Here is a 25,167-nt window from a genome sequence, read left to right as displayed (position 1 = left end):
TCGTACGTGTATTTGGCACAAAGCAGCTATGCGTTTCGCTTTAAGGGGAACCATGTTCCGCTTAGAGTATGTTATGGAACACAACTGATTCTTCACCCTCCTGTCTCCGGTATCACGGCATTTTCATGGTGATGTCCATGTTCATTGAATCACTTACCAGATCCACGACTCATCTACGCGTCTGTACAAAAAAAAAAACCTCACAAATAAAATATAGTTTAAAACTTTAATTTCTTTTATGTGTAAATTTAACTCATTCTTTCTTCACAGAATCAGTCCAAGTCTTCATTAAGTTGTTCAGTGGTCCTTCCACTAGCAGGAACAGTAGTAAAGCAAGGATGTAGGATAGACAAGTGACACCTGCAGTGGTGATGAACTGAAATAAAAAACAATAAAAATATAGTAAGACTCGATGGCATGGCAGGAAGCAAAATTATACTTAACTTAACTTTTTTTTTTTATTTTTATTGTTTAGATGGGTGGACAAGCTCACAGCCCACCTGGGGTTAAATGGTGACTCGAGCCCATAGACGTTTACAACGCAAATACGTCACACACTCTGAGATATAAGTTCTAAGGTCTAGCTGTTGTCTTTTTTTGAACTATTATATTTTAATCTGCATTTATTATTGCCATTAAATTATTTCCGCCATTTTGAAACGTAAACTGAAAAGTATTGGAAACAATGACAACAATAAACGCGTTATTTAAATCGTAAAAATAAGTAGTTTTACATCGTAGTTTATACATCGTATTTCTCTCTGCTAATGGTTTGCTGAAAGAAAACTCATGAATGAGTTAAGCTCGCCTTTGTACATAGTATTTAGACATTCTTTAAATCTGTTTTTTTTTATTGCATTTTTTGGCAGACGGGCATACGGCCCACCTGATGGCGAGTGGTTACCGTCGCCCATGGACTTCAGCAATGCCAGGGGCAGAGCCAAGCCGCTGCCTACTGCTGTTTTTATTGTATTTTCTTTTTGTGTACAATAAGTATAAATTATTATAGTTTTCATTGTGTGTATGACTTGCCAACATCGAAGAAAATACTAAACTGATTATTTCCAACAACAAAAAAACTAGATTAATATAATTTACGTTCGATATTGATTTGAAGTGGAGACTATTTATGAGGGCCTTATGTACATAAAAAGAAAAAGATGGAGTGACCAAGTGTCTGAGTGTCTGGACATGAGACTGAGTCACGCACCTCACTGTGCCACTGACCGACATAAGTGGCTAAAAATTACAAAAAGGGGTCACAGGCGGGCGCATCACGATGCTCAGCAATGAGCGATCGACTGAAGGAGAAGGAGGATGTACATACCAGCTGAGTACCTAGGACAACAACAACAACAACACGATCGATGATGGCTATTAAAAAAAATGCAGAAAAGACAAACAGAGGACAAACTGGCACATAATACATATACATTTCCTATTTATTGCATAGGTGGCTGAACGAGCACAGCCAACCTGGTGTTAAGTGGTTACCGGAGCCCAAAGACATCTACAACGTAAATGCTGCCACTCAGCTCGAAATATGAGTTATAAGGTCTCAGTATAGTAACAACGGCTGCCCCATCTTTCAAACCGAAACGCATTACTGCTTCACGGCAGAAATAGCCAGGGTGGTGGTACCTACCCCTGCGGACTCACAAGAGGTCCTACCACCAGTCCCAAGAGGTTCTAACCACCTGATCCTTATCTATATTGTATGTATAGTTTACAGAAAAATTATAAATAATATCCCAAATAATTACCATATTAAACATTGCGGCTTGATTCAAGGTGATCTTAATTCCAGAAATTATATGGATAAAGTTAAAATGAATCAAATACACGCAGTAGGTCAGTCTGCCGGGCAAAACCCATCCCTTCCACTCCAGGATGTTCCTTAATATAACTGGAACAAAATAAGCAAAATCAATATCTTTGCTATTTTTTTTATTTTATTTTTATTGCTTAGATGGGTGGACGAGCTCACAGCCCACCTGGTGTTATGTGGTTACTCAAGTCCATAGACATCTACGACGTAAATGCGCCACCCACCTTGAGATATAAGTTCTAAGGTCTCAAGTATAGTTACAACGGCTGCCCCACCCTTCAAACCGAAACGCATTACTGCTTCACGGCAGAAATAGGCAAGGTGGTGGTACCTATCCGCGCGGACTCGCAAGAGGTCCTACCACCAGTAAAAAAATGGTAATAGATTTGAGCTGGTACAAGCAGTTTTATAGTTGTGAGTAGTTGTTTGATGATAAATTCCCAACATATAGATGTCTCCTATTAGAACCGTTTCAGAAAGCTATTCATTACTGTCTGAATCATGGCCATACTGTGTTGAAATAGTTCCAGAACGTTCCTAATTTTTACCAATAATAAAAAAGCACGTGGCTGGCTCATAGAACGCAGATGCAAAATTATTATCACTAGGATTACAGACCATAAATTTTTTTGGCACTTTTATTTCGACCTTAGTTATTGCTCATAATCGAAACTTAATGTCTTGTCTTTCTTGTCCATTCCAGCTAACAACTGCTCCATACCTTAAAATCTATTAGAACCTGCCCAAATAATCTAGATTAAATAATCTCCTCCTAAATCATCGTTCTAAAAAAATTCTTAAGGCTTTGATTTCGTGCCTGTAATTCATATTGGATTGCGCTATTAGATGATTTCTCAATAATTCGGTTTGGCTGTAAAAATATTATTATGATTCCTTCGAATTTTATTGGTTCGTTTGGAGCTCTAATTTTCATAACCCTTAATTATTCCTATTGAGTTCATTGTGGGATCCAAGAAAAATCAGTATTTTCTCGGTCTACCGTTAAATGTGTTTTGTGTGGTCACTGGTAATTAGTTACACATGAGTTATAATAAGCAAATACCCGAAAATATATCGCACCTTTAGAATTCATGAGGTTTAACTAATCCAAAATTCTTGTTTTCTTTCTGGTAAACGCCAAAAACGTAATTGAAGAATTGTAATTTTGATTTACTTTTTCGATTTTTATACTTCTAGGTATAGAGACGAAGGGAGTACTATGTCCTTTTCTTAACTATAAAAGGACTGTTTAATTTTATAAACGGATGGAATACATTTCTATATGCCGTTCAAAGTAAAAAACTCATTTTCTTAAAATTTTTGTTAAACCATTTCAATTTTAAAGGTGCGATATTTAAGGTAATGAAGTTTTTTTTTGGGAATACTTACTGGGGCTCTTCATGACCATTCCAATTAATCCACCAGCAATGATTAATGCGATAATTAATCGGTGCAAAGACGCATATGCCATTCGCAAGAACACAGAGGCTCTTGGACCCTCAACGTAGAACATCTGCCCGGAGTACATAATTAATGCGATGGCTGGAATTACTAACCATAGGAACTTACCAAATACCTAAAAGTAAATAAATTAGTCGGGATTTGTATTATATTGTTGTTAGATTAAAAAGGTCATTGCAATAGTCCAAACTCCAAGAAACCTCTAATTATATTTCATATCTTTCCGCGAACATTATATTGTTACCATAATATTTCCAAATATTTAGAGAATAAGTCATAATAACAAGAAAATTATTTGTACCTTATTTTTTGAAATATCCACACCTCTCTTCTGCCAGTTATAGACCAGATTCCCACTCGCCATTCCGACCGTATAGCTGACCAAATTGTTATGTCCCAATTTACACATCAAATAAAAGCTATCGTTGTTTAAAGTTCTGAAAAACCTGTTCGGAGGTAAAGGGCCTTATACATTCCCAAGTTTTGTGGAGTTGGAAACACTTACATAAAGTTTCCTGATGCTTAATCGATGTTAATATATTTTATTGTATTATGTAGATTCTACTCACGTAGATTGGGCTCGATTTAAAAAATATTTAATAATAGTCAGGTATGTAATACATACAATATGTAATACCAAGTATACGAGTGATCATAACAGGAGCTAGTCATAGATTCTATTATATTAGCCTATTATTTGACTTGGAAGTGATTTGATATTCGTTCTCTTCGAATTATGGTTTCAATGTCTACCACAGTATTAATCAGAATACTGCTATAGATATAGTTGCTTTAGAGTTGAAGATGCTCATGGCGGATTCGGGTAAGTAAGAGCCAATAAGCCTTACAATGTAAATGTCAGCAAATAAAGATAATGTGATATCTCAATTTTATTGTATAATTTAATCCCGTCCAGTTAAACATAATTATGACAATGCTTCGCAGGCGAGCTTGAAGACTCAAATTAAATTTGTAGTAAAAGCTAGTAAAAGCTAGCTTTAGCTAGTAAAGTTGGTTGGGGAAAAGACAACAGAAAACAGGATTATTGTGTTGTAAAATACGAAGACATTTTATTTCCGGGGCGTATCATTTGCAGGGAAGGAGATACTGCAAAAATATCCGTCATGCAAAAGTCACAAGATGGCTGGAAGTGGCCACTAAAGCGGGACCTTATTACTTGGCAACAGAAAAACATAGTCAGCTTCCTAGATGACCAGAAAATTATAAAGTAAAGGACTATTACATGGTAGATGATCAGTTACTCTTCATGGAATGGGGCGACTAAACTCATGTATTTTTAAGCATTATGTTTCAAAGATCTCATAATTATTGTTTGTTATTAATAGTTTATTATTATTTTTAATGTTTCTAATTAATAATACCTAATGTAAGTGAACAACACCAAAGAAATTTAGTAAAGACTTAACATCTGCCAATTTTTTTTTATTTACCTTGCAACTCAAAAATAAAGGTGATTGAGCGATTTGATTAGCGTGACTGATGCCATTGGGTAATCTGACAGGTGTTTAATGTGAAAATATGAACCTTAAGTTAGACTTAGACTTCATTCGTCGAAAAACTTTACAATTTCTTCTGTAGATTTAGCTATAGCCAAACCTACCCCACTATTCAAGTAACTTTAGCCCTCGACATTTAGACCAATATTTCTATATTTTTATTCTCTTTTATTAAAAATGAGTGTATTAATTTAAAAAGTAACTTTGGATGCCAACAAAAACAAACAAAACATAAAAATTCATAGAGTAGTTTGGTTTTTATAAGCAAAAACCATGAATTATGGGTCAAAGTTACCCAGTCCGACTGTAATGTTTGCGATTTTTATTTTTCTACATGTTGTTATTACATTACGATAGTAATAAGATTTGAAGAGTTATGAAATAGAGCGTATTTAGTCAGAAAAATGGATCCCAAAAGAGTTAATCGGATTTTACCGAAGTGGAATTCATTCATACCACCTAGAAGAACCACTCCGTTCATCTACAGTGCGCTTCCAAAGATATTTTTTCCACGTACCATAAGGCTTTGGAATGAACTCCCCCTCTACGGTTTTTCCCGAGTGCTGTGACATATCTTTATTCAAACAAGGCTTGTGGCTTCAATAGACAGTGGCTTGGCTCTGCTCCTGGTATTGCTGTCGTCTATGGACGACGGTAACCAATCCCTATGAGGTCGTATGCTCGTCTGCTTAAAAGAGCAATAAAAATAACAATGGTGGAAATTCACACGATTCCAATAATAATAAATAAATATCTCTTTCTCTAAAAAGTTCTAATAAAAATATTACGTACTCTGGCATCAAGATCATAATGCCATCCAAATCCTGGAACCATACATGCAGGGACGGTAGTATGAGAGATGTGATCAGTAGTAAGATCATCACGATCTTCCTTCCTCGTTTCATCGTTAGCACATATGCAACCAGTCCAATAAAGAAAAGCTGTGTGTCTGATGCTACGTGCCTGGTTGGTATATAATTTCTTATTAAACGATCATCAATCTAAATCTAATTATAAATCAGGAGTATAAGGTCATTTTTGTTAACTTATAAACAAAGACTCCATTCCGGATCCTCCCGATCCATTAATGGTGCTTTTAGGTACCTCAAGCACCGGTCATCGTTCTCGTCAAACCCGTCGCTTGCGACGAAGGGCTCGACGAGTAAATTAACCCACAGACAGACACAGCCCATTGAGTTTCTGGCCGGATCTTCTCAGTGGGTCGCGTTTCGGATCCGATGGTAGATTCTGCGAAGCACTAGTCTTGCCAGGGTTAGTGTTAGCAACGTCGTCAGATTTGAGCCCCGCGAGCTCACCTACTTGTTAGGGTTACGCTGAAGTGGCCTCTCAAGGCTATCAGCATAGGTAGAAAAAAAAACAAAGATTATACGTGTAGCATGTTTGAATATGTCCTCTTACCCACCAAGTGTGCAATGCGCAGAATTTATTCTCCGTCATATAGTTGTTGATGTAGATTAGATGCTGCCACCAATATCTTCGGCAATCTCTCACGAAGCTGTTGGTCACGTAGTGGTCCCAAAGCGGGCCGGAGCTTAAATGCCGCATCCAAGTTGAATTGAATGCTATGATTAATGCGTAAACTGGCGTCAACCTGGTTATTGGGGAAGATACAATTATGAAATGGCGCGTGAAACCCGACCACGGTCCGTCGTCCGCTAAATCTATTTATTTATTTATTTATATATTTAGACACACCAACAGCAATACACGCAAAACATTCAAGCTTAAAATTAACATATATAAAATTAAGTACTGGTATGTAAGCCAGTTACAGGCATGTACAGCAATCTCTTATAACACACTATGACATGTTACAGCAATTTTACAAACAGCGGAAAATGCTACAGGCTAAATTTAAATGTTAACAATACGACAAAAAAATAATTGAAAATAACTTGAAAACAAGAGTTAAATACTTAACATTGTCAAAAACATCCTGTCGATACCACATGCGTACAGCCTATTATTCGTTAACAATAAAAGCTTCCTTAAATAACGAGGAACAGCTGTGCCAAGTTCCGTCAAAATCGAATCAGTCGTTTAGGCACGCACACAGGATTCAAATACAAATATTTTGTCATGTCAACTACTATGTGCTTCATAATAGTAAGGGTAATCATGAATATGTGGTCACGAGTGGATCTTTAGATACTACTAGTTGATGATTAGATACTACTAGATTTTTTTGATAACGCCATCTTGTTGTGCCTTTAAAGCGGTTAGTTGCCCTCAATTAAGAAAAATAGTATTATTATTCGCCAATAGATGTCGGGAAGAGTCATCAAGTTGATTATCGATAAATTTGATTATTGAAAACACGAATTAAGCAACATTTTCTGAAAATAAATCGTAGCTAGATCGATTCATCGCCCCCGAAATCCTCTGTATACTAAATTTTATGAAAATCGTTGGAGCCGTTTCCGAGACTCAGATTATATATATTAATATACAAAAATTGCTCGTTTAAAGGTATAAGATAAGATAAGATATAATTGAGAGTTTGATCCCATTAATGATTGATTTGATTTAAAAGCGGGATTCACGCTCTGTTGTTTATGGTTCTTGTGACTGCTTACCATGAGATCAGCAGTGAGCTGACCTAAGCGTTAAAGTTCATTTACACAGACTATAAAGTACCATAGAGAGTGTATTTTTTTTTAATCTGTCAGCTAACTTCTGAGATAATGAACTCTGGACTATAGGCCGGTCCTGCATCATCCCTATTTCTCTCGTGAAATCATCGGACCGGGATCGTATGCTATGCGTAATTTCAATGCAATTCTTAGGATCTTGTTTCACTAATCCTTTCATATCGGCTCCGAGCTATTGAGGTACCCTAACAGCCTAGCATTGTTACTGGTGGTAGGACCTCTTGTGAGTCCGCACGGTTAGGTACCACCACCCTGCCTATTTCTGCCGTGAAGCAGTAATGCGTTTCCGTTTGAAGGGTGGGGCAGCCGTTGTAGCTATATTAAGATCTTAAAACTTATATCTTAAGATGGGTGGCGCATGTACGTTGTAGATGTCTATGGGCTCCAGTAACCACTTAACACTAGGTGGGCTGTGAGCTCGTCCACCCATCTAAGCAATAAAAAAAAGCCGTGGTAATTCCCCAAATATCAATACGTCACGACCATATTGTGAAAACCACAATGGATTTTCAAAGTAAGGCCAAATTCACACATACCTCCACCACCTCAGGAACATGACAAATGGTATAGATGCCCAAGTTGCCGGTAGTTTCTCGACGCGGATTAAGAAGTTGTATACCAGTAGGAAGCCTGATATGCAGAAGAAGACGTGAACCACCATAACACCGTTGAAGATCATCTGGTAGAGCAAATGATCGTATGCCTGGAATGTTTTGAGAAATCGGAATTAAAACAACTTTTTTTTTTCTTGCCGTCCTAATAATAGTTGGATGCGGTGAGAAGGTAAGACGTCTCACTGCAGACGCACGTCACAACACAAAGAATGTATGCATTATTCATGATAGTGATTTTTAATAAAGAAAATTTTATTCCATTAAATTTCGTCGTAGCCTAAAGGACATTCGTGTGCATTCGTATCGAGCGATGCATCTGTGTTCGAATCTTAGGCGGGTACCAATTTTTCTAATGAAATACGTACTCAACAAATGTTCACGACTGACTTCCACGATAAGGAATAACATCGTGTAATAAAAATCAAACCTGCAAAAGTATAATTTGCGTAATTACTGGTGGTAGGACCTCTTGTGAGTCCGCACGGGTAGCCTATTTCTGCCATGAAGCAGTAAAAAAAAAAAACTTCTACAAGTTGTCACGTATTCTATGCAGGAACTTCGACTTTTCTTAAGGTGTTTTTTTTTTTATTGCCTGTGTAGGCAGACGAGCACACGACCCACCTGATGGTGAGTGGTTACCGGCGTCCATGGACCTCAGCAACGCCTGGGGCAGTACCAAGCCGCTGCCTACCGAGGTGTGCTCACCTTGTCATGTGATTGCGTTTCAGTTGGTGGTCACGACCCTCAGACATGAGGAGCACAACTCGAGGAGGAGGAGGAATACTCAACACCAGTTGCTTATTCCGTGAGCTTGTTCAATATTAGAGTAGTAACAAGTCTCGAAGACTGAAGAGTCCGGATTTGAGCTGAATAAATTATTAATGAATAATTCTCTCGAAATGCGCCAATTTAATGCTAAAATTAATTTTGAGAATTTCTTCGTATGAAATATGGTTTATCTTTTAAGTTCTGCGGTACAAAGTTGCGCTCGGGCTTATAGACGGTCGAGACAGTCGAGACAGTTGAGACACATGAGAATATTATGTGTGAAAGCGTTAAAGTTCTGATGTTTATGAACTCTCGTCAACTCTATACGTCAGGTGGGCCATGATCTAACCTAAGTGCCTTAAAGAAAGACAAATATTTTTGTTGCATTCGTATTAATTATTCATTCTTATTAGTTTTATAAAAACGAGACCAGAAACACAAGTATTAAATTAATTGCCATTTGATTTCATTAGCATAGCCAATGTTCTGAAATGTTTAAGTATATAAATAAAAAGTTAGGCCCCTAGTACACGGCGTATTTAAAACGCGCGGACGACGCGTGTTTCAGGAACGCACGCCTTAAGCGCTTTTTAATCACATTTGAAGTGCGTACTGTTACAGACTCCCCATGTTAGTAAAAGTAATAATACATCTCTTTCAATCACCACTGGTGCTGAGTAAGCATTGAGAGAAATGTCTTGGTTATAGTTACAGACCGAGAGTCACTCAGTCGTATTTAGTCGCCTATCGGGAGCGGTCTTAGACAATATCTCCTTTCTGCCAATTTCTATAATTTAATTGTTCGTGCAATTGAATTAATAAAAGTGAAATCTCCTTTCAAATTTCTTTTTTAAAAAACTAATCGGGAGACCCCGCATAACAGTACGAAGGAGCGAAGGAGGGGTAGAGAAGGGGCGCGCTCTCACTCCGTCGTTATGTTCTATGTTTTATCAACTTTGTAAATGTCGTGTTGTAATGACCACACAATCTTTGTTCATTCGTAAATGGGTCTACCCAATAAATTCGCTTATTTTTTTCTTTTTCTTTCTTTTTAAAAGTAGTGCTAAAGCCAGTGTAGTCTCAACCGACGCGATTGTACAACTTTTTATTTATTCATTTTTTATTGCTTAGATGGGTAGACGAGCTCACAGCCCACCTGGTGTTAAGTGGTTACTGGAGCCCATAGAGATCTACGAAGTAAATGCGCCACCCACCTTGAGATATAAGTTCTAAGGTCTCAAATATAGTTCCAGCGACTGCCCCACCCTTCAAACCGAAACGCCTAACTGCTTCACTTCAGAAATAGGCAGGGTGGTGGTACCTACCCGCGCGGACTCACAAGAGTTCCTACCATCAGTAAAGCAACTGAAACACACGCAACTGAACTGATCTAATCAAAACGTAGAAGCTACGAGCGACTACAACGCATCTGTATCGCTATATCTGCGCATATACGTTCAGTAGACGCGCACTTCACGATCACCGCGTGTGCTTAGGTTACGGTTCGTTCGAATCTCGTTAGAAGCGCGCATGGGCGCGTCAACTGCGCGTTTAAAATACGCCGTGTGCTATGGTCCTTACCTCTTCGAAGTCGCGCGGATTTGCAACGAACCCGTTTCCCAATATAGTGATGATGTGGGCGAATATTATTAAAACATTCGTTACTGTTCTGAAAATAAATCCAATTGTGTCTGTTGATATTTCGGTACACGAAACTTTCCATTATAAGATCAAAGGATCAAAAGGGTATTTTTATTCAATAATCAGTGCCAATAGATGCACTGCATCGATTGCGATGCGATTACATGCAGCAAAGATGCGAATGTTGCGATGGATGTGTGGAGTAACGAGAATGGATAGAATACGGAATGAACATGTTAGAGGAAGTCTGAAAGTGGCACCTGTGACAGAGAAGCTGAGAAGTGCGCGCTTGGGACGATATGGCCATGTGATGAGACGAAATGAAAATGAGGTTGGTAAGATAGTTAACTATGAATGTGGAAGGATATAGACACAGACCTAAGAAGAAACGGATGGATTGCGTGAAAGATGATAAATGTGTAAGAGGGGAGTGAGAAAAGAAATGGTATAATATGATAGAGGAGTATGTAAGGAGAAAACATGTTGCGCTGACCCCAGGTTACTGGGAAAAGGGCAGGAGAATGAACCAGTGCCAATAAATATTACAACGTCCATACCGAGTACGTTGTTGTTTTTTTTTACGCAGAAAGACGAGCATACTGCCCAACTGATGGTGAGTGGTTACCGTCGCCCATGGACATCAGCAATGCTAGGGGCAGAACCAAGCCACTGCCTACCCTTAAGTACTCTTCATAAGCCTCGTTTCAAGAAGGACATGTCATAGCGCTCGGAAACACCGTAGAGGGGAGCTCATTCCAAAGCCACATGGTACAAGAACTTGTCTACAAAAATATTAAGTTTATTTACCTGACACCATAAAAGCCTTTGAGTCTCCTTATCCTAGGATCTTTGGGTTCAGACTGAATCAACCAACCCCAGTTACGTTTGATTGAAAAACATAGAAGGTATTTGTTACCTGAATCTTTAAAATTCATATTAGTTAAACAACTTATATATCTCTCTTTCCCTCTCTATCTCTTTTAGTCCACAGACGTCCACTACTGGACATAGGCCTGTCTAAGTTCGCCAAACGATCGGCCTTGCGCTGTTTGGATCCAGCGGATTCACGGGACATTCAACATCGATAGTGCCTTCCAAAGTCTATGTGTGGTTAATCACTCACCAACTGATGCAACGGCTCGTCTGCCTATGAAGTAATTTATAAAATTAACCACTATTCGATCATCGACCTAATTGTGGTCATCACTCCAATGTTGAAGGAATAACATCGTATAATAAAAATCAAACCCACCGAGTTATAATTTGCGTAATTACTGTTGGAAGGACGTCTTGTAAGTCAGCACGGGTAGGTACCCTGCCTACTTCTGCCGTGAAAAAGTAATGTGTTTCGGTTTGAAGGGCGGGGCAGCCGTTGTACTGTTAAAACTGTTTTAACTATACTGATATCTTAGAACTTATATCTCAAGGTAGGTGGCGGCATTTTCGTTGTAGATTTCTATGGGCTCCGGTAACCACTTAACACCAGGTGGGCCGTGAGCTCTTCCACCCATCTAAGTAATAAATAAACAATCAAAATCGTCATAAAATGGTGCAAGAAAAACCTTGCATTGATATTTCGTTCTAAAGAATGTGGTGAGACCAGATGAAAGAAATCATATGGCTCGAATAGAAATGTCTGCGGGTAGTTTCTCTTTAAAAGTCTTTTTCACAACATAATGAATCTAAAAGTATAAATATTTACGTGTAGTTCAGAGAATAAAAATCGTTTGTTTGTTTCCTAAACTATTTAAAGTGTATATACTTAAGTATGTCTGTAAGTATCAATGGGCCTGACCAATGTTCTTTTCTTCTTCACGCCTATAAACAAAATGGTGGTACACAGTTCCGATCGCATTGATGGCGACAAAGAATCCAAATATTCCAAACACAATCCAATCGTACGAGTCAATTTGAATGCCGTCTTCGTGTTTCTTGCAATAATAGATTTTGGTTAAATTTATTTTCAGTTCGTGATCTTTGTAGATAGTTTCGTTAAGACAAGCCTCCAGATTTGCATCGAAGTCTGAAACGTTTTGTTCGTATTCGAAGTATTTCCTGCACGTTCTAGTGACACAGATGCCTCTCTCCAAATAGCTGTGGTTGTAATGTTTCGTCGTAACCGCTGAATAGTCCTAGAATGCAAATTTTGAAGCAGCCTTTATACGGGACGGTGAAGATTATTTTTTATGAATACACGAGAAAAATAGCTCAAGTTCTTTAATTTTTTTTTTATTGCTTATATGGGTGGACGAGCTCACAGACCACCTGGTGTTAAGTAGTTAATGGAGCCCATAGACATATACGACGTAAATGCGTCACCCACCTTGTGATATAAGTTCTAAGGTCTCAAGTATAGTTACAACGGCTGCCCCACCCTTCAAACCGAAATGTATTACAGCTTCGCGGCAGAAATAGGCAGGGTGGTACCTACCCGCGCGGACTCACAAGAGATCCTACCACCAGTATAGTAGCCAAGCACCAAGTGTTCTAATGATGACCGTAGAGCTTGGACTGTACAAAGCCATGATCGTCGCTCACCTAATGAATTTAAGTGGAAATCGCTATGTTGTATCCAGGTAGCTGTCTTCTATCATTCAGGCCGAAATACTTTTTTTTATATTGCTCTTGTAGGCAGACGAGCATTCGACCCACCTGATGGTGAGTGGTTACCGTCGCCCATGGACTTCAGCAATGCCAGGGGCAGAGCCAAGTCGCTGCCTACCGTTAAGTACTCTCAACAAACCTCGATTGAAGAAGGTCATGTCATAGCACTCGGGATACACCGTGGAGGGGAGCTCATTCCAAAGCCAGTTGTGGTACCTACCCGCGCGGACTCACAAGAGGTCCTACCACCAGTAATTACGCATATTATAATTGTGCGGGTTTGATTTTTATTACACGATGTTATTCCTTCATCGTGGAAGTCAATCGTGAACATTTGTTAAGTACGTATTTCATTAGAAAAGCTCATTCCGTAGTCGGATGGTACGTGACAAAAAAAGATCTCTGAAAAACGCACTGTGGATGCACAAAATACAGAGGGAACCATATATTCAATAGTGCGCTGCAGAAATAGGACAGTAGTGACGTTCCGCGCGGGCTCAGTACGCGACCCATCATCAATGTTTAAGTATTTAGTTGTAAGATGAATGAGTTAAGCTCGCCTTTGTACATAGTATTTAGACATTCTTTAAATCTGTTTTTATTGTATTTTCTTTTTGTGTACAATAAGTATAAATAAAATAAAATAAAAATAAAAATAAAATAAATAAGTTATATATTTTTAAGGGGTCCTCTAGTTATTAAAACTGTATATACCATTGTATCGCAATTCTTATGTTTAGCGAATTGCGAAACTAAGAACGAAGGTTCACTCCCATATCAATCAAAGCGCCCCCGACAATTGTGCCGAGGCTCGTGGGTTAGATTCCCACATCGGGCAAATATTTGTGTGATGAATACATTATGTATGCTCTTTTATGTGGGTGTTTATTATCTATTTAATATGTAGATAGCCTATATAAATATATGTATATATCAGTTTCTCGTTCCCATAGTACAGGTAATCCGAATTTGGGGCCAGTTGACCCTACGCGACTTGTTCTCGGCTACTATTATATTATTATTATTATTACTAGTGGTCCCGCAGTAGTCGAAATTCGACTATAATTAATTGAAATTATAAGTTTAAACATTATTATGGTTCTGTTGTCAAAGACTATTTATACTTTTATAATATAACCACAGAGTTCGCCAAAATTACACGCATAGATAAATAATATTAAAGACAAACAATAATAATCTATTCTCAATTGGACCACCGACTTTTTTTACTGGTGGTAGAACCTCTTCTGAGTCCGCGCGGGTAGGTACCACCACCCTATCTATTTCTGCCGTGAAGCAGTAATGCGTTTCGGCTTGAAGGGCGGGGCAGGCGTTGTAACTATACTTGAGAACTTAGAACTGATATCTCAAGGTGGATGGCGCATTTACGTCGTAAATGTCTATGGGCTCCAGTAACCACTTAACACCAGGTGGGCTGTGAGCTCGTACACCAACCTAAGCAATAAAAAAAAAGACTTTAAACAATAACAAAGGTTTGACAATAAACAAATAGTAGAATATGTATGTGTTGTGTCAAATACATGGTAGGGTGTGTTATATTTTTTTATTGATTTAATGTATATTTTATGCCTAATAAAAAAAAAAATTAGCATTCTGCACTCCTTCTCTATATTCTCTATAAGTGTGGGAAATTTCATACTCCTCCATCCGCGCGATTTTCGTAAAAAGGGATACAAAGTTTTTGCTTCACGTATTAATATATAGATAATCATAAAAAATGAGAATTATTAACTTACCCTTATAAGTTGAATCAAATCACTGTCGTCAGGTCCAACTAGATCCATTCGGACCAAGCAATAAATACCTCTATCCCCATTTAAACAAAATTCATATTCGTCCAAATCGAAGAGAGGTGGCATACGTTCGTACGTTGATTCTGAAATTTCGGTACTGTTTTTCGTATATGTCGGATTTTAATTTTTTATTTTTTTATTTCTTAGATGGGTGGACGAGCTCACAGCCCACCTGGTGTTAAGTGGTTACTGGAGCCCATAGACATCCACAACGTAAATGCGTCACCCATCTTGAGATATAAGTTCTAAGGTCTTAGTATAGTTACAACGGCTGCCCCTTCAAACCGAAACGCATTACTGTTTCACGGCAGAAATAGGCAGGGCGGTGGTACCTACCCGTGCGGACTCACAAAAGGTCCTACCACCAGTAATTACGCAAATTATAATTTTGCGGGTTTAATTTTTTATTACACAATTTTATTTTGTTTTATTAACTTTTTTATTGCACTAGATGCGTCATCTGTTAATGGGCCATTTGGATATGAAATCGAAGTCTTAACTCTATTATGACTATGACCCTGGTCTACTACTCTGTGCCCCCCATTTAAACCAGAACGCATGATTGCTTCTTTTTATTTATTACTAGCGGCCCGCTCTGACTTTGCTCGGGTCTTTAATAAAAATTTCAAAACAAAAAATTATAATACACACACATTAACCTTTATATTTGCATCAGGTTTCTAAATATAGACAATTATAAAGATAGTTTGAATATTATTATTTTAATGAACATTTATTTTCATTTAAATAATATTTGTTTTTACACCTAATAATTTTTTTACAGCCTGGGTTACAAATAAATAAATTATTGGACTTTCAGGAAGGATCGCTATTTTTTAAAAAAGAGAATATAGCCCATGTCACTCGGGGATAGTGTAGCTTCCAAACAGTGAAATAATTTTTCAAATCGGTTCAGTAGTTTCGGAGCCTATTCAATACAAACAAACAAATCATTCATTTTTATAATATTAGGAAGTATATTACTGAGATGAGTTGACAAAATCACTGGTCAGCTGGTATTAATTGGGCGGTAACCCATGACGAATCTTAAGAGTATTAAACGATAGGCAGCGGCTTGGCTCTGCCCCTGGCATTGCTGAAGTCCATGGGCGACGGTAACCACTCACCATCAGGTGGGCCGTATGCTTGTCTGCCTACAAGGGCAATATGAAAAAAAACCTTGGGACATGACTTCTAAGTCTCAAATCGAAACTGTTTCACTTCACAAATAGGTAGCGTGGTGGTACCCACCCGTCCTACCACCAGTAAATACGCAAATCCGAAGGCATATCTCACCATTCAAGTGGTATATCTGAGCTGCGACACTTAACGTACAATAATACAATAAAAACACAGGTGAAATCATTTTCCTTTCCTCGACACATTTACTAGTTGATCAGAAGGAATACGGAGACACACTGAGCCGATACGCCTTTAAATATTGATTCCGGAATTACTGATAGCTTCAATAAAATTAAATTCAGAATATTTAAAATTCCTTTTTGACCTTGTAAGTTTGTATATCTCAAGAGACATTCGTAGACTTGTTGAAGACGAAGACATCTATTATTAACATACATAATATACGAATCGACTTTTACTAATGGCCAACGATATATATTATGTATTTTCTAGTTTTGGTTCAATTGAAAAACACGATTTTTTTGTCGGATGCGGCCCCTTGTCACTCTATACATGCGCGGTTTTTTTTTCTTTTTTTTTCCTACCTATGCTTATAGCGTTGTGAGGCTATTTCAGTTTCTCCTTGACATGTAGGTGAGCTCGCAGGGCTAAAACCGGGGGTGTTGCTAACACTGGCCATACCAAGAGTAGTACTTCACAGAATCTACCGCCGGATCGGAAACGCGACCCACTGAGAAGATCCGGCGAGAAACTCAATGGGCTTGTAACATGCGCGGTTTTGCGTGCAAAAAGTTTTTCAAAAGTCCCCTTTTGCTATCAAAATGTTCTAAGTTTCATTTCTTGATCCCACGGACAACAGCATTCGTGTATCTCGGACATAATTAAATAATAACACTACTAATAATAACTTAATTAGTATAACTAGTTTTACACTTTATTTCTGTGCTTATGTAACTCTTTAGATTTCATCGTCAAGATGAAAACCCAAGTCAAATGAACTGTCAGACCTCAAGCTGCAATAGTTATTTTCATTTGCGAAGATACGGAATATTTATTAGCAATCTATACTAATATATAAATCTACAGTGTTTTTTACGGATGTTCCGTTATAACTGCTGAACCGTGCATCCGATTGACTTGAAGCTTGGTATCTATTTAGAAAATACATGTACTTATTGGATAGGCACAATATTTATCTGAGTGTTGGATTCCCTAATAAGAATGACAGTCTATCTATATAAGTATATATAAAAATGAATTGTTTTCCCTTTGTTGTGTCCCCCGTCAGACGGATTCCTGTTGTTTGTTTGTTAAGTTTATTTTATACAAAAGTTTAGGTCTCTTATTTATCGATTGAGGCACAACGAAGTCTGCCGGGTCAGCTAGTAAATAATAATGTTAATTGTAAATGGCGAGTAGGTCTAGTTATTAATAAAATTACTAATATTCAAAAATCGACAAATAACACTATAGTCGTCCGCTATTACGAAAACGGTATAAAATTCTAAATTCGTAAACTATATATAGTTAAAATGACACACGCTAGTACAAACCGAAAAAGTCTGTAGTTATAACAATGAATACGCGGCAAGTGACTGGGTGGTTGCCATTTTATCAAACCTAAAGCCTTAATTGAAGGCGACAGCTCGATCCATGCATACCAATATCAGAAATGCAATTGCGAATTTATCTATTACGATGTCAGAAAAGAGCACAGGAAATTTCCTCCATAAAGATATTCCCGGGGGATGTTTTTTTTTCTACATTAACTCGAGTGAGCTCGCGTGAAAAACTAATTCAATAATTGGCCACAAAGGATCCACTACAAAACATTTTTAATCCAGTTTAAAAAGTAGGAGTAATTCATAACTAGTAAAATAATAATATTGAGAAGAATGCTGTGATAGAACAACTCGATTTACAAATGTATTTAAATTTAAACAGCTCATTAAAATTGTTAAATTTCTTGGACACGTGTTGTCTTTATTTCTAGTTCGTCGTAGAAAAAAGGCGACAGAAATAAACTTCTAATAAGCATAGACTGTGGTAATGTGTAATATTTTTCACGATATTTGTAAGCTTTTAGTAAGGGATATTGCTTGGGGTAGCCGTTATGCCCATACAATTGAAAGTTCAACTTGAGACTTACGGTTGATGGCGATTTTCACGTTGTCATATCTTTAATGGCCACTTAACACGAGAGGGACCGTACACTCGTACTTACAATACTAAAAAGAGTTAACGTGAACAATAATAATAATAAAACCCTAAATTTCAGATATAGCGTACGAAAGTTTAGTGTGCTGCCAATATGAAACATGTGTTAATGGAGTTAAGAGTTTTTATTGCCTGATCGGAGTTTATCTTGACAGATCAGATGATATTGCTTCGATACGGCTTGTGAGAATTAATTTATGTTCATTTATTCGAAGTCTGTTCCTACTTTACTTATTTTAAATTTTAATTTGCGTAATTACCGGTGGTAAGACCTCTTGTGAGTCCGCACGGGTAAGTACCCTGCCTATTTCTGCAGTAATGTGTTTCGGTTTGAAGGGTGGGGCAGCCGTTGTAACTACACTGAGACCATAGAACTCATATCTCAAGGTGGGTGGTGGCGTTTACGTTGTAGATGTCTATGGGCTTCGATAACTACTCAACATCGGGTCGGCTGTGAGCTCGTCCATCTATCTACTTATGCAATAAATAAAATAAAACTTTTGATGCGTTAGTAAATGTATTTACGAATAGGTACAGTCTCGTGTTTGTTTATCAATATTATACTTAATTAATATGATTTTGTGGGGGCTTAAGATGAAAGGAGGATTTTCCCTCGAGCCGGTGATATTGCTCGGTAGACCGACGGTACCAAATGTTGTTGTTCGGAACTTGTATTTAAGCAAGCTTATCTTGAAAATGTCGTAAGCGAAATTCAGGCATCTGCCAAATATCTTGTGCTCTATGATGGCTACCACCACAATTTCGTATTAATGCATAAATAAGTACCTTACTATACAGCCTTGAGATCTCTCGACTCATATGCCAACAGGGTGTACTATGAGAGTGTGATTGTAGAGACCGTAGTAATCTTTCCACCTGGCCCAGGTCTCTGACCGGAATCCGACTTCGGACAAGAGTGCAAGGGAGTCGCTCAGTAACTGGTCCAATCATATTCGGCCCTGGTCTTTACCATCTTCAGCCACCACATATTTCGCGCCCCCCTTAGCCGCGAGAACCTCGAAGGAGGATAAGTCCAGGCCAGAAAAACAAGCGTATGAGCCCGCATATAGGAACCGTGCTCTGATCTTTTTCTGCTTTGAAGCAGACATGCCTTATACTCGGCATACTTCGACGATCTCTACTTTCGATCTTGTACCATTTGCGATTTTTATAGTATTTAGGCCACATACGCCGTCGCACTGCCAATCGGTGGGGCACAAAAGTAGTGGAGACCTCGTACTGGACGTTGTAATGTGGGCACACAACCAACGAGGTGGACTAATGACCTGGTCAAAGCGGTTGTGTAGGGACTGGATCCGAAAGACAAGAGACCGAAGAAAATGGGGTGCATTCGAAGATACCTACCCTCAGCATTGGCTGGACATGGGTTGAAGAAGAGATGGTATTTAGGGCTCCAACGTTTTCCATCTACAGACATAAAAACGGTCCCGCATGTCTATTATACGTGAATACACCGAAGCGTTTCTGCTAATTTGATACATTAGGTTATAGTGTTTCATTTGAAAGTCTCGAATTGAGTAGCATGCACGGGTATTATCTGTTTCTTGATAACAAGAATTACTATCCTTAATCCCCGAGAGTGATTTTGGATTCATTTAAAAAATATTATCTTAAACTAGCTTTTGCCCATGACTTCGTCCGCGTGGAATACTTTGGCGTATATCTACATATAGCGTAAGCTCTCAAAATGGAAAAGTACCCCGATTTTGAAACATTCTTTATTGGTGCTCGCTCCGCTTGGTCCTATAACTTTGGTCCTTGGTCCTCCATTGGTCTTAGCGTCTTAGCGTGATGTTAGATAGCTTATAGCCTTTCTCAATAAATGGGCTATCTAACACTGAAATAATTTTTCCAATCGGACCAGTAGTTCCTGAGATTGGCGCGTTCAAACAAACAAACAAACTCTTCAGCTTTATAATATTAGTATAGATTTTCTTGTCGAAGCTGTGAGTGCTTTTGTTACGTAATAGAACGAGAGGTCGAAGAGATAATTAATAAAATATCTACCAATGAAAAGTATAAGACAGTTCACTTTTTTTTTATTTGGACATACTTAGAAACTAAAAGATTTAAATGGCAGACGAAATAGCTTAAAAGATTCTAATGCCAAAAACAATGTTCACACTTAAATGGAAGGATAGTTTCTCGTAAACACAGCTCTGTGGCCATGAGGTAGCGTAGTAGTTCTTCCCCAGTCTTGAAACTAAGTCTTTTAGGATTTTAGATCAGAAAAACTTCCCCAGATTTGAAGTTGCGAGTATTTTTAGATTGCAAGTCAAAAAAGCTTTGCTTGAAAGTGTGAGTCTTTTTTTATTATGGCTCTTCTCCAGCTTGGGAATCGATAGTATCTTTTTGTAGTTTAATTTTAAGCTCACTAATGGCTAAAATCACACCTTACCTCATTGAGCTATTGTGTACCTGAGATATACAGAAAAACGATTAAAATAAGATTAAATTAGGTATGTCTAGCATTTGTTTTATTCAAATCACTAGGCTAATTAATAATATGTTGATCTTATAATTAGCCTAGAGCGGGCTTGTTTGGCGTGTTCACGAGATACGAGCAGACGTTGGAGATACATTGCTTACTTAAAATATATTTCAATCGATAGGCACACTGGGTGTAATTCGTTTCCAAATTATTCTTACCCACATGCTCGTTGTCTGGAAGAGATCGCTCTTAGCGATAAGACCGCCAATTTTCCTTTTTTGTTTCGCATATTTTATTTCTTTTGGTGTACAATAAAGACTACTCTCTTTCTCGCTCTCTCTCTCTGTCAAAATACATTTATTAATATACCACTGTTGCCAGTAGAAGTTCGAGTCATATTGCTTGCTCAAAATACATTTAAGAATCATACAATGGATTGGTTATGGAACTCAAAGCCCACTGCGTTAAGTGGTAACAGGAGCCCAAAGACAACGCAAAAGCCACCTTCCACCTTGAGACATGAGGTGAAAGTCTCAAGTGTATCGTACAAAGGCTGTCTGCATACTCAAACCGCATCGGTAATAACCAGAATGGTGGTATTTACAATACCCGGGTAAGCATAAAATGCTACCCGTCGTTATCTAGTTCTACCAAAATAAAAACCATTCATCTTTTTCAAGGTTTTTCAATGATAATGCAGGTGTAAGTTTTATATGTTTCATACTATGTATACGATTTGCCAGGAACGTAACATGCCGGATAGGGGAGTTTATCCATAACATATGTGTCGTTTGATTTTTAGTTTGGCTTTTTTTTGTTTATGGAAGCTGAATATCATTAATTTCTCATTCTTCGTCGTTTGAAGTAAGTGCCGATCATTCTTTGTCCAGAACATTATCATTAATATATCGACGCTTGAATAGCAAACGTGACTAAGCGACAATAACTGCTTTGTACATAAATGATAGGCAATAACCATATTCGATGCGCAAAAAAAAAAAATTTCTAGATCTATTAAAATCATTTCAATCCTACAGCTAGATTCGTTAAAATATTTTTTTTTCAGGTATTTCAATTTTAAATTAGTCTACGCATTGTCGCTTAGTCACGTTTGCCTTTCAAGCGTTGATATGTATAATACAATTCATCATGACTTCCACGGTCACTTAGTCCGTCGTGCAGAAAAATCAAACCGGCAAAAATTATTATTTGCGTAACTTCTGGTGGTAGGGCGTCTTGTGAGCCCACATGGGTAGGTACCACCGCCCTGCCCATTTCTGTCGTGAAGAAGGAATGCGGAAGCCGTTGTACTGTAAAAACTGGGAATTAGAACTCAGCTCATATCTCAGAGTGAGTGGCGGTCGCAGTAGCAAGAAAAAAAAGGTTTTTTCACGAAAAAAGCAAGAAAGCTAAGTTTATCATACGGATAACTTCCAGAATTAATAAGTAGATAAAAACATGATTTTAGCTAAATATTAAAAGCGTCATATTTTAGCCAACCTTGTAATTAAGAAACAAAAAGCGTAAAGAGAGTAAGAGAGAGATTTAGTAAAAGTGATAGATTTAGAAACCCATTTAAAAACAAAGCTAACGCAACGAAAGCTCAACAAGAAACTGAAACATACAATAATATTAAAATTATTGCTAAGTTATTTTGAGATGATCCAAGATACAAGCTAGAATGCTGCTTCACACGTCAAGCTGTTAATACCAGAACTGAACCACATGAATTTGGAAAGAAGAGCTGAACCTCTTGAATAAGGAAAGAGTTGGCTCTTGAATGAGTAAAAAGATGGCAATAAAACCACCACGTCTCTATGTGTGTGTCGTAAAAAGCGATTAAGGGAGTCACTGGAGAATAAGCAGCAGCCTTCTATTTTATTTATTATCTTTAATCTACTATTACTAGCAAGTTGTTTAATTAGCTTCATCGTGTTCATAAGCTGTGAATATAAATTCATCTTCATTGTTTGTTGACCACACACTTGATCCGTTTTTTGCTTTACTTTAGACCAAGCAGGAGGACCGTTTTCTTGATTCTGTGCATCATCGTCAAGTGTCTTTAAGTTTTTTCCTCAGAAATTATTCGACACATCATTTCAATTGGAGAAGTGCCGTGTCGCTCCCCACGCCGCGCGGTCAGATCGATTCAGCGCATGCGTACAACCCAGCGCAGTATTGAATGAGCCATTCATTGAGCAACCGGTGATTTCAGTATGAATCAACTATACTCTGGCGGGTATATATGGTAACGTAGGCGTGAGGGTCCCGGCGTTCCATATCCTAAACTGGGTTGCCATACTCGTATATTATGGAAAACGTATTTTTATCATTCGGGCGAACGCATATTGACATGTTTGGGATTCTATGCGGAGATTTAGAATAAGGTGCTTTGCAAACACTCCTGCTCTGATTTTACTGGCTTATATATCTTTTTCCATTATTTTGTGAGCTCGTAGGCTATTGTAAGATATTGCATTATTGGTTAGTGTACTACGTAAACGAGGATACTAAAAGAATAGATTGTGGCCCGAATATGTTGGGAACTGGTTGAGAAATTGTTTTATTGTCTCAACAGGCAATAGTGGAAAACTGTTAATGACATTAATAGTTCCAGAGACGCTATCGCGATGGCGACTTTCGTGAAATACTCCACTTAAGTTTCGTTTGAGATAAAAGCTTCGAAATGCTCATAAATGTCAAGTGTGTTAGTCCGTACTTGTCCGAGAAAATAACTCTGATAAGGAATTTTACTAGAAGTAATTTAAATTAGTCTACGGTCCGTTTACATATAAAGGTTAAAAACACATGGTTTTAGGTGTACCAGAGCAAAAATTGGCCACTTCTAATAGAAGTAATGGATATGTCTTCTTTTCGATTAGAACTGTTGAAAGCACCTGCTACTTAGGAAAAAAAATAACGGATGATCTATATACATATTAAGTGAACGTTGGATGTATCGTAAATTATTGGGTCTTACACATGGCACCTCAACGTATTTACTCAGGACTGTATTTTATTAGAGCGCAGAGCGCAAAAGACCGTTTCCAATCATCCAACCGTGATGGATGGTTTTATTTATATTTGTGATCGAAAAAAATTATGTGTAATTTGATATATTGCTGTACATTATAAGGGAAAATATATTGATAATTTTAAGAGACATTTGTACTGTTTTACGGTAAGCAATGCGTAGAATTAAGTTATTTTTTGCTGTATCGGATACACCATTAGACTTATGTGGTGCAGAGAAGAGTGAAACGATTGAACTAGGCCAAACTAGGGGAAAGTGAGTTATGCAATTATTTCTTTAATGGTGTTATGTGGTTACTGGAGCCCATAGACATCCACAACGTAAATGCGCCACCCACCTTGAGATATAAGTTCTAAGGTCTCAAGTATAGCTACAACGGCTGCACCATCCTTCAAACCGAAACGCATTACTGCTTCACGGCAGAAATAGGCAGAGCAGTGGTACCTACCCATGCGGACTCACAAGAGGTCCTACCGCCGGTGAAATATGCGGAAAACGATACGAATATTTCAAGACTTATATGAATGCAAACGTAAAGCTCATTCTGAACAGAGAGCGATTTAAAAAACACGAGTATTTGAAAAAATAAAATATATCAAAAAATCTTTATTCTGTAAATCATTTTTAAAAGACACATTATATTATAATTGGGGCATTTCATTAAAAAAATATAAACGTTAGCTGCTTCTTCAGAAGCTAGTTTGTTTCGCACGCATGAAACGAATCTCTTGCCTATAAATAATTATTCAATAGAAATACTGTCTGGTAGAGGCGGTGCTGTATGCTTTTTGGGACAAGTGCCTCTCTACGGGTCATATCATTTTCAATATCCAGTCATTACCTGTTGTATCTGTTTCGCCATCTTCTCTTCTTGTACCTTCTCCTGGGTTTCTCTACTCTTCATTGTTAAGTGTTATCTTATATAGCTAGATAGAAGATAACTCTTTAAATTAATCATGATTAACAATCACTAGGTTCCGATAAACACATTTGCGCAGTCAAATATTCTAAAAAACACAGGTCGGCTCTTGTTGCTAATTTAGTGAGCAACCGCACGTAAAAACCGTATTGGTTACACAATGAAAGTTTAAAATATACAGCTTCTACCAAATACTGGTCCCTATATATATATATTTTTTTTATAACGACACACATTTTAACATTAATTGTAATATTTCGCGGCTGTCATTCATCATTACCCTGCCCTTCTCCCAGTTACCTGGGGTCAGCGCAACATGTTTTTTCCTTCCATACTCTTCTATCATATACCATTTCTTCGCACACTCCCCTCTTACCCATATCGTCTTTCACGCAATCCATCCCTTTTTTCTTTGGTCTACCTCTTCCTTTATATCCTTCCACATTCATAGTTACATTTTCTTACTAACCTCATTTTCATTTC

General features: G+C 37.8%; 1 protein-coding gene across 1 annotated transcript; it reads right to left on the bottom strand.

The window, feature by feature from the left end:
- Positions 1–230: 230 nt before the first annotated feature.
- On the bottom strand, positions 231–19,388 carry LOC114253422 (nose resistant to fluoxetine protein 6). The gene is made up of 12 exons (XM_089739769.1): positions 19,250–19,388; positions 14,863–15,002; positions 12,297–12,633; positions 11,309–11,423; positions 10,442–10,529; positions 8,015–8,181; positions 6,230–6,418; positions 5,599–5,769; positions 3,591–3,735; positions 3,218–3,404; positions 1,764–1,906; positions 231–376 (listed from the first exon to the last, which is right to left on the bottom strand). Exons 1-12 carry the CDS (start codon positions 19,386–19,388, stop codon positions 254–256), a joined length of 1,944 nt encoding a protein of 647 aa, XP_089595895.1. The 3' UTR covers positions 231–253.
- Between the last annotated feature and the right edge of the window lie 5,779 nt (positions 19,389–25,167).

Source organism: Bombyx mandarina, chromosome A1 (genome assembly GCF_030267445.1).
Source record: "Bombyx mandarina strain Sakado chromosome A1, ASM3026744v2".
NCBI lineage: Eukaryota > Metazoa > Arthropoda > Insecta > Lepidoptera > Bombycidae > Bombyx > Bombyx mandarina.
Note: the sequence above shows the minus strand (reverse complement) of the source record. Positions and strands in the feature narration are given on the sequence as shown.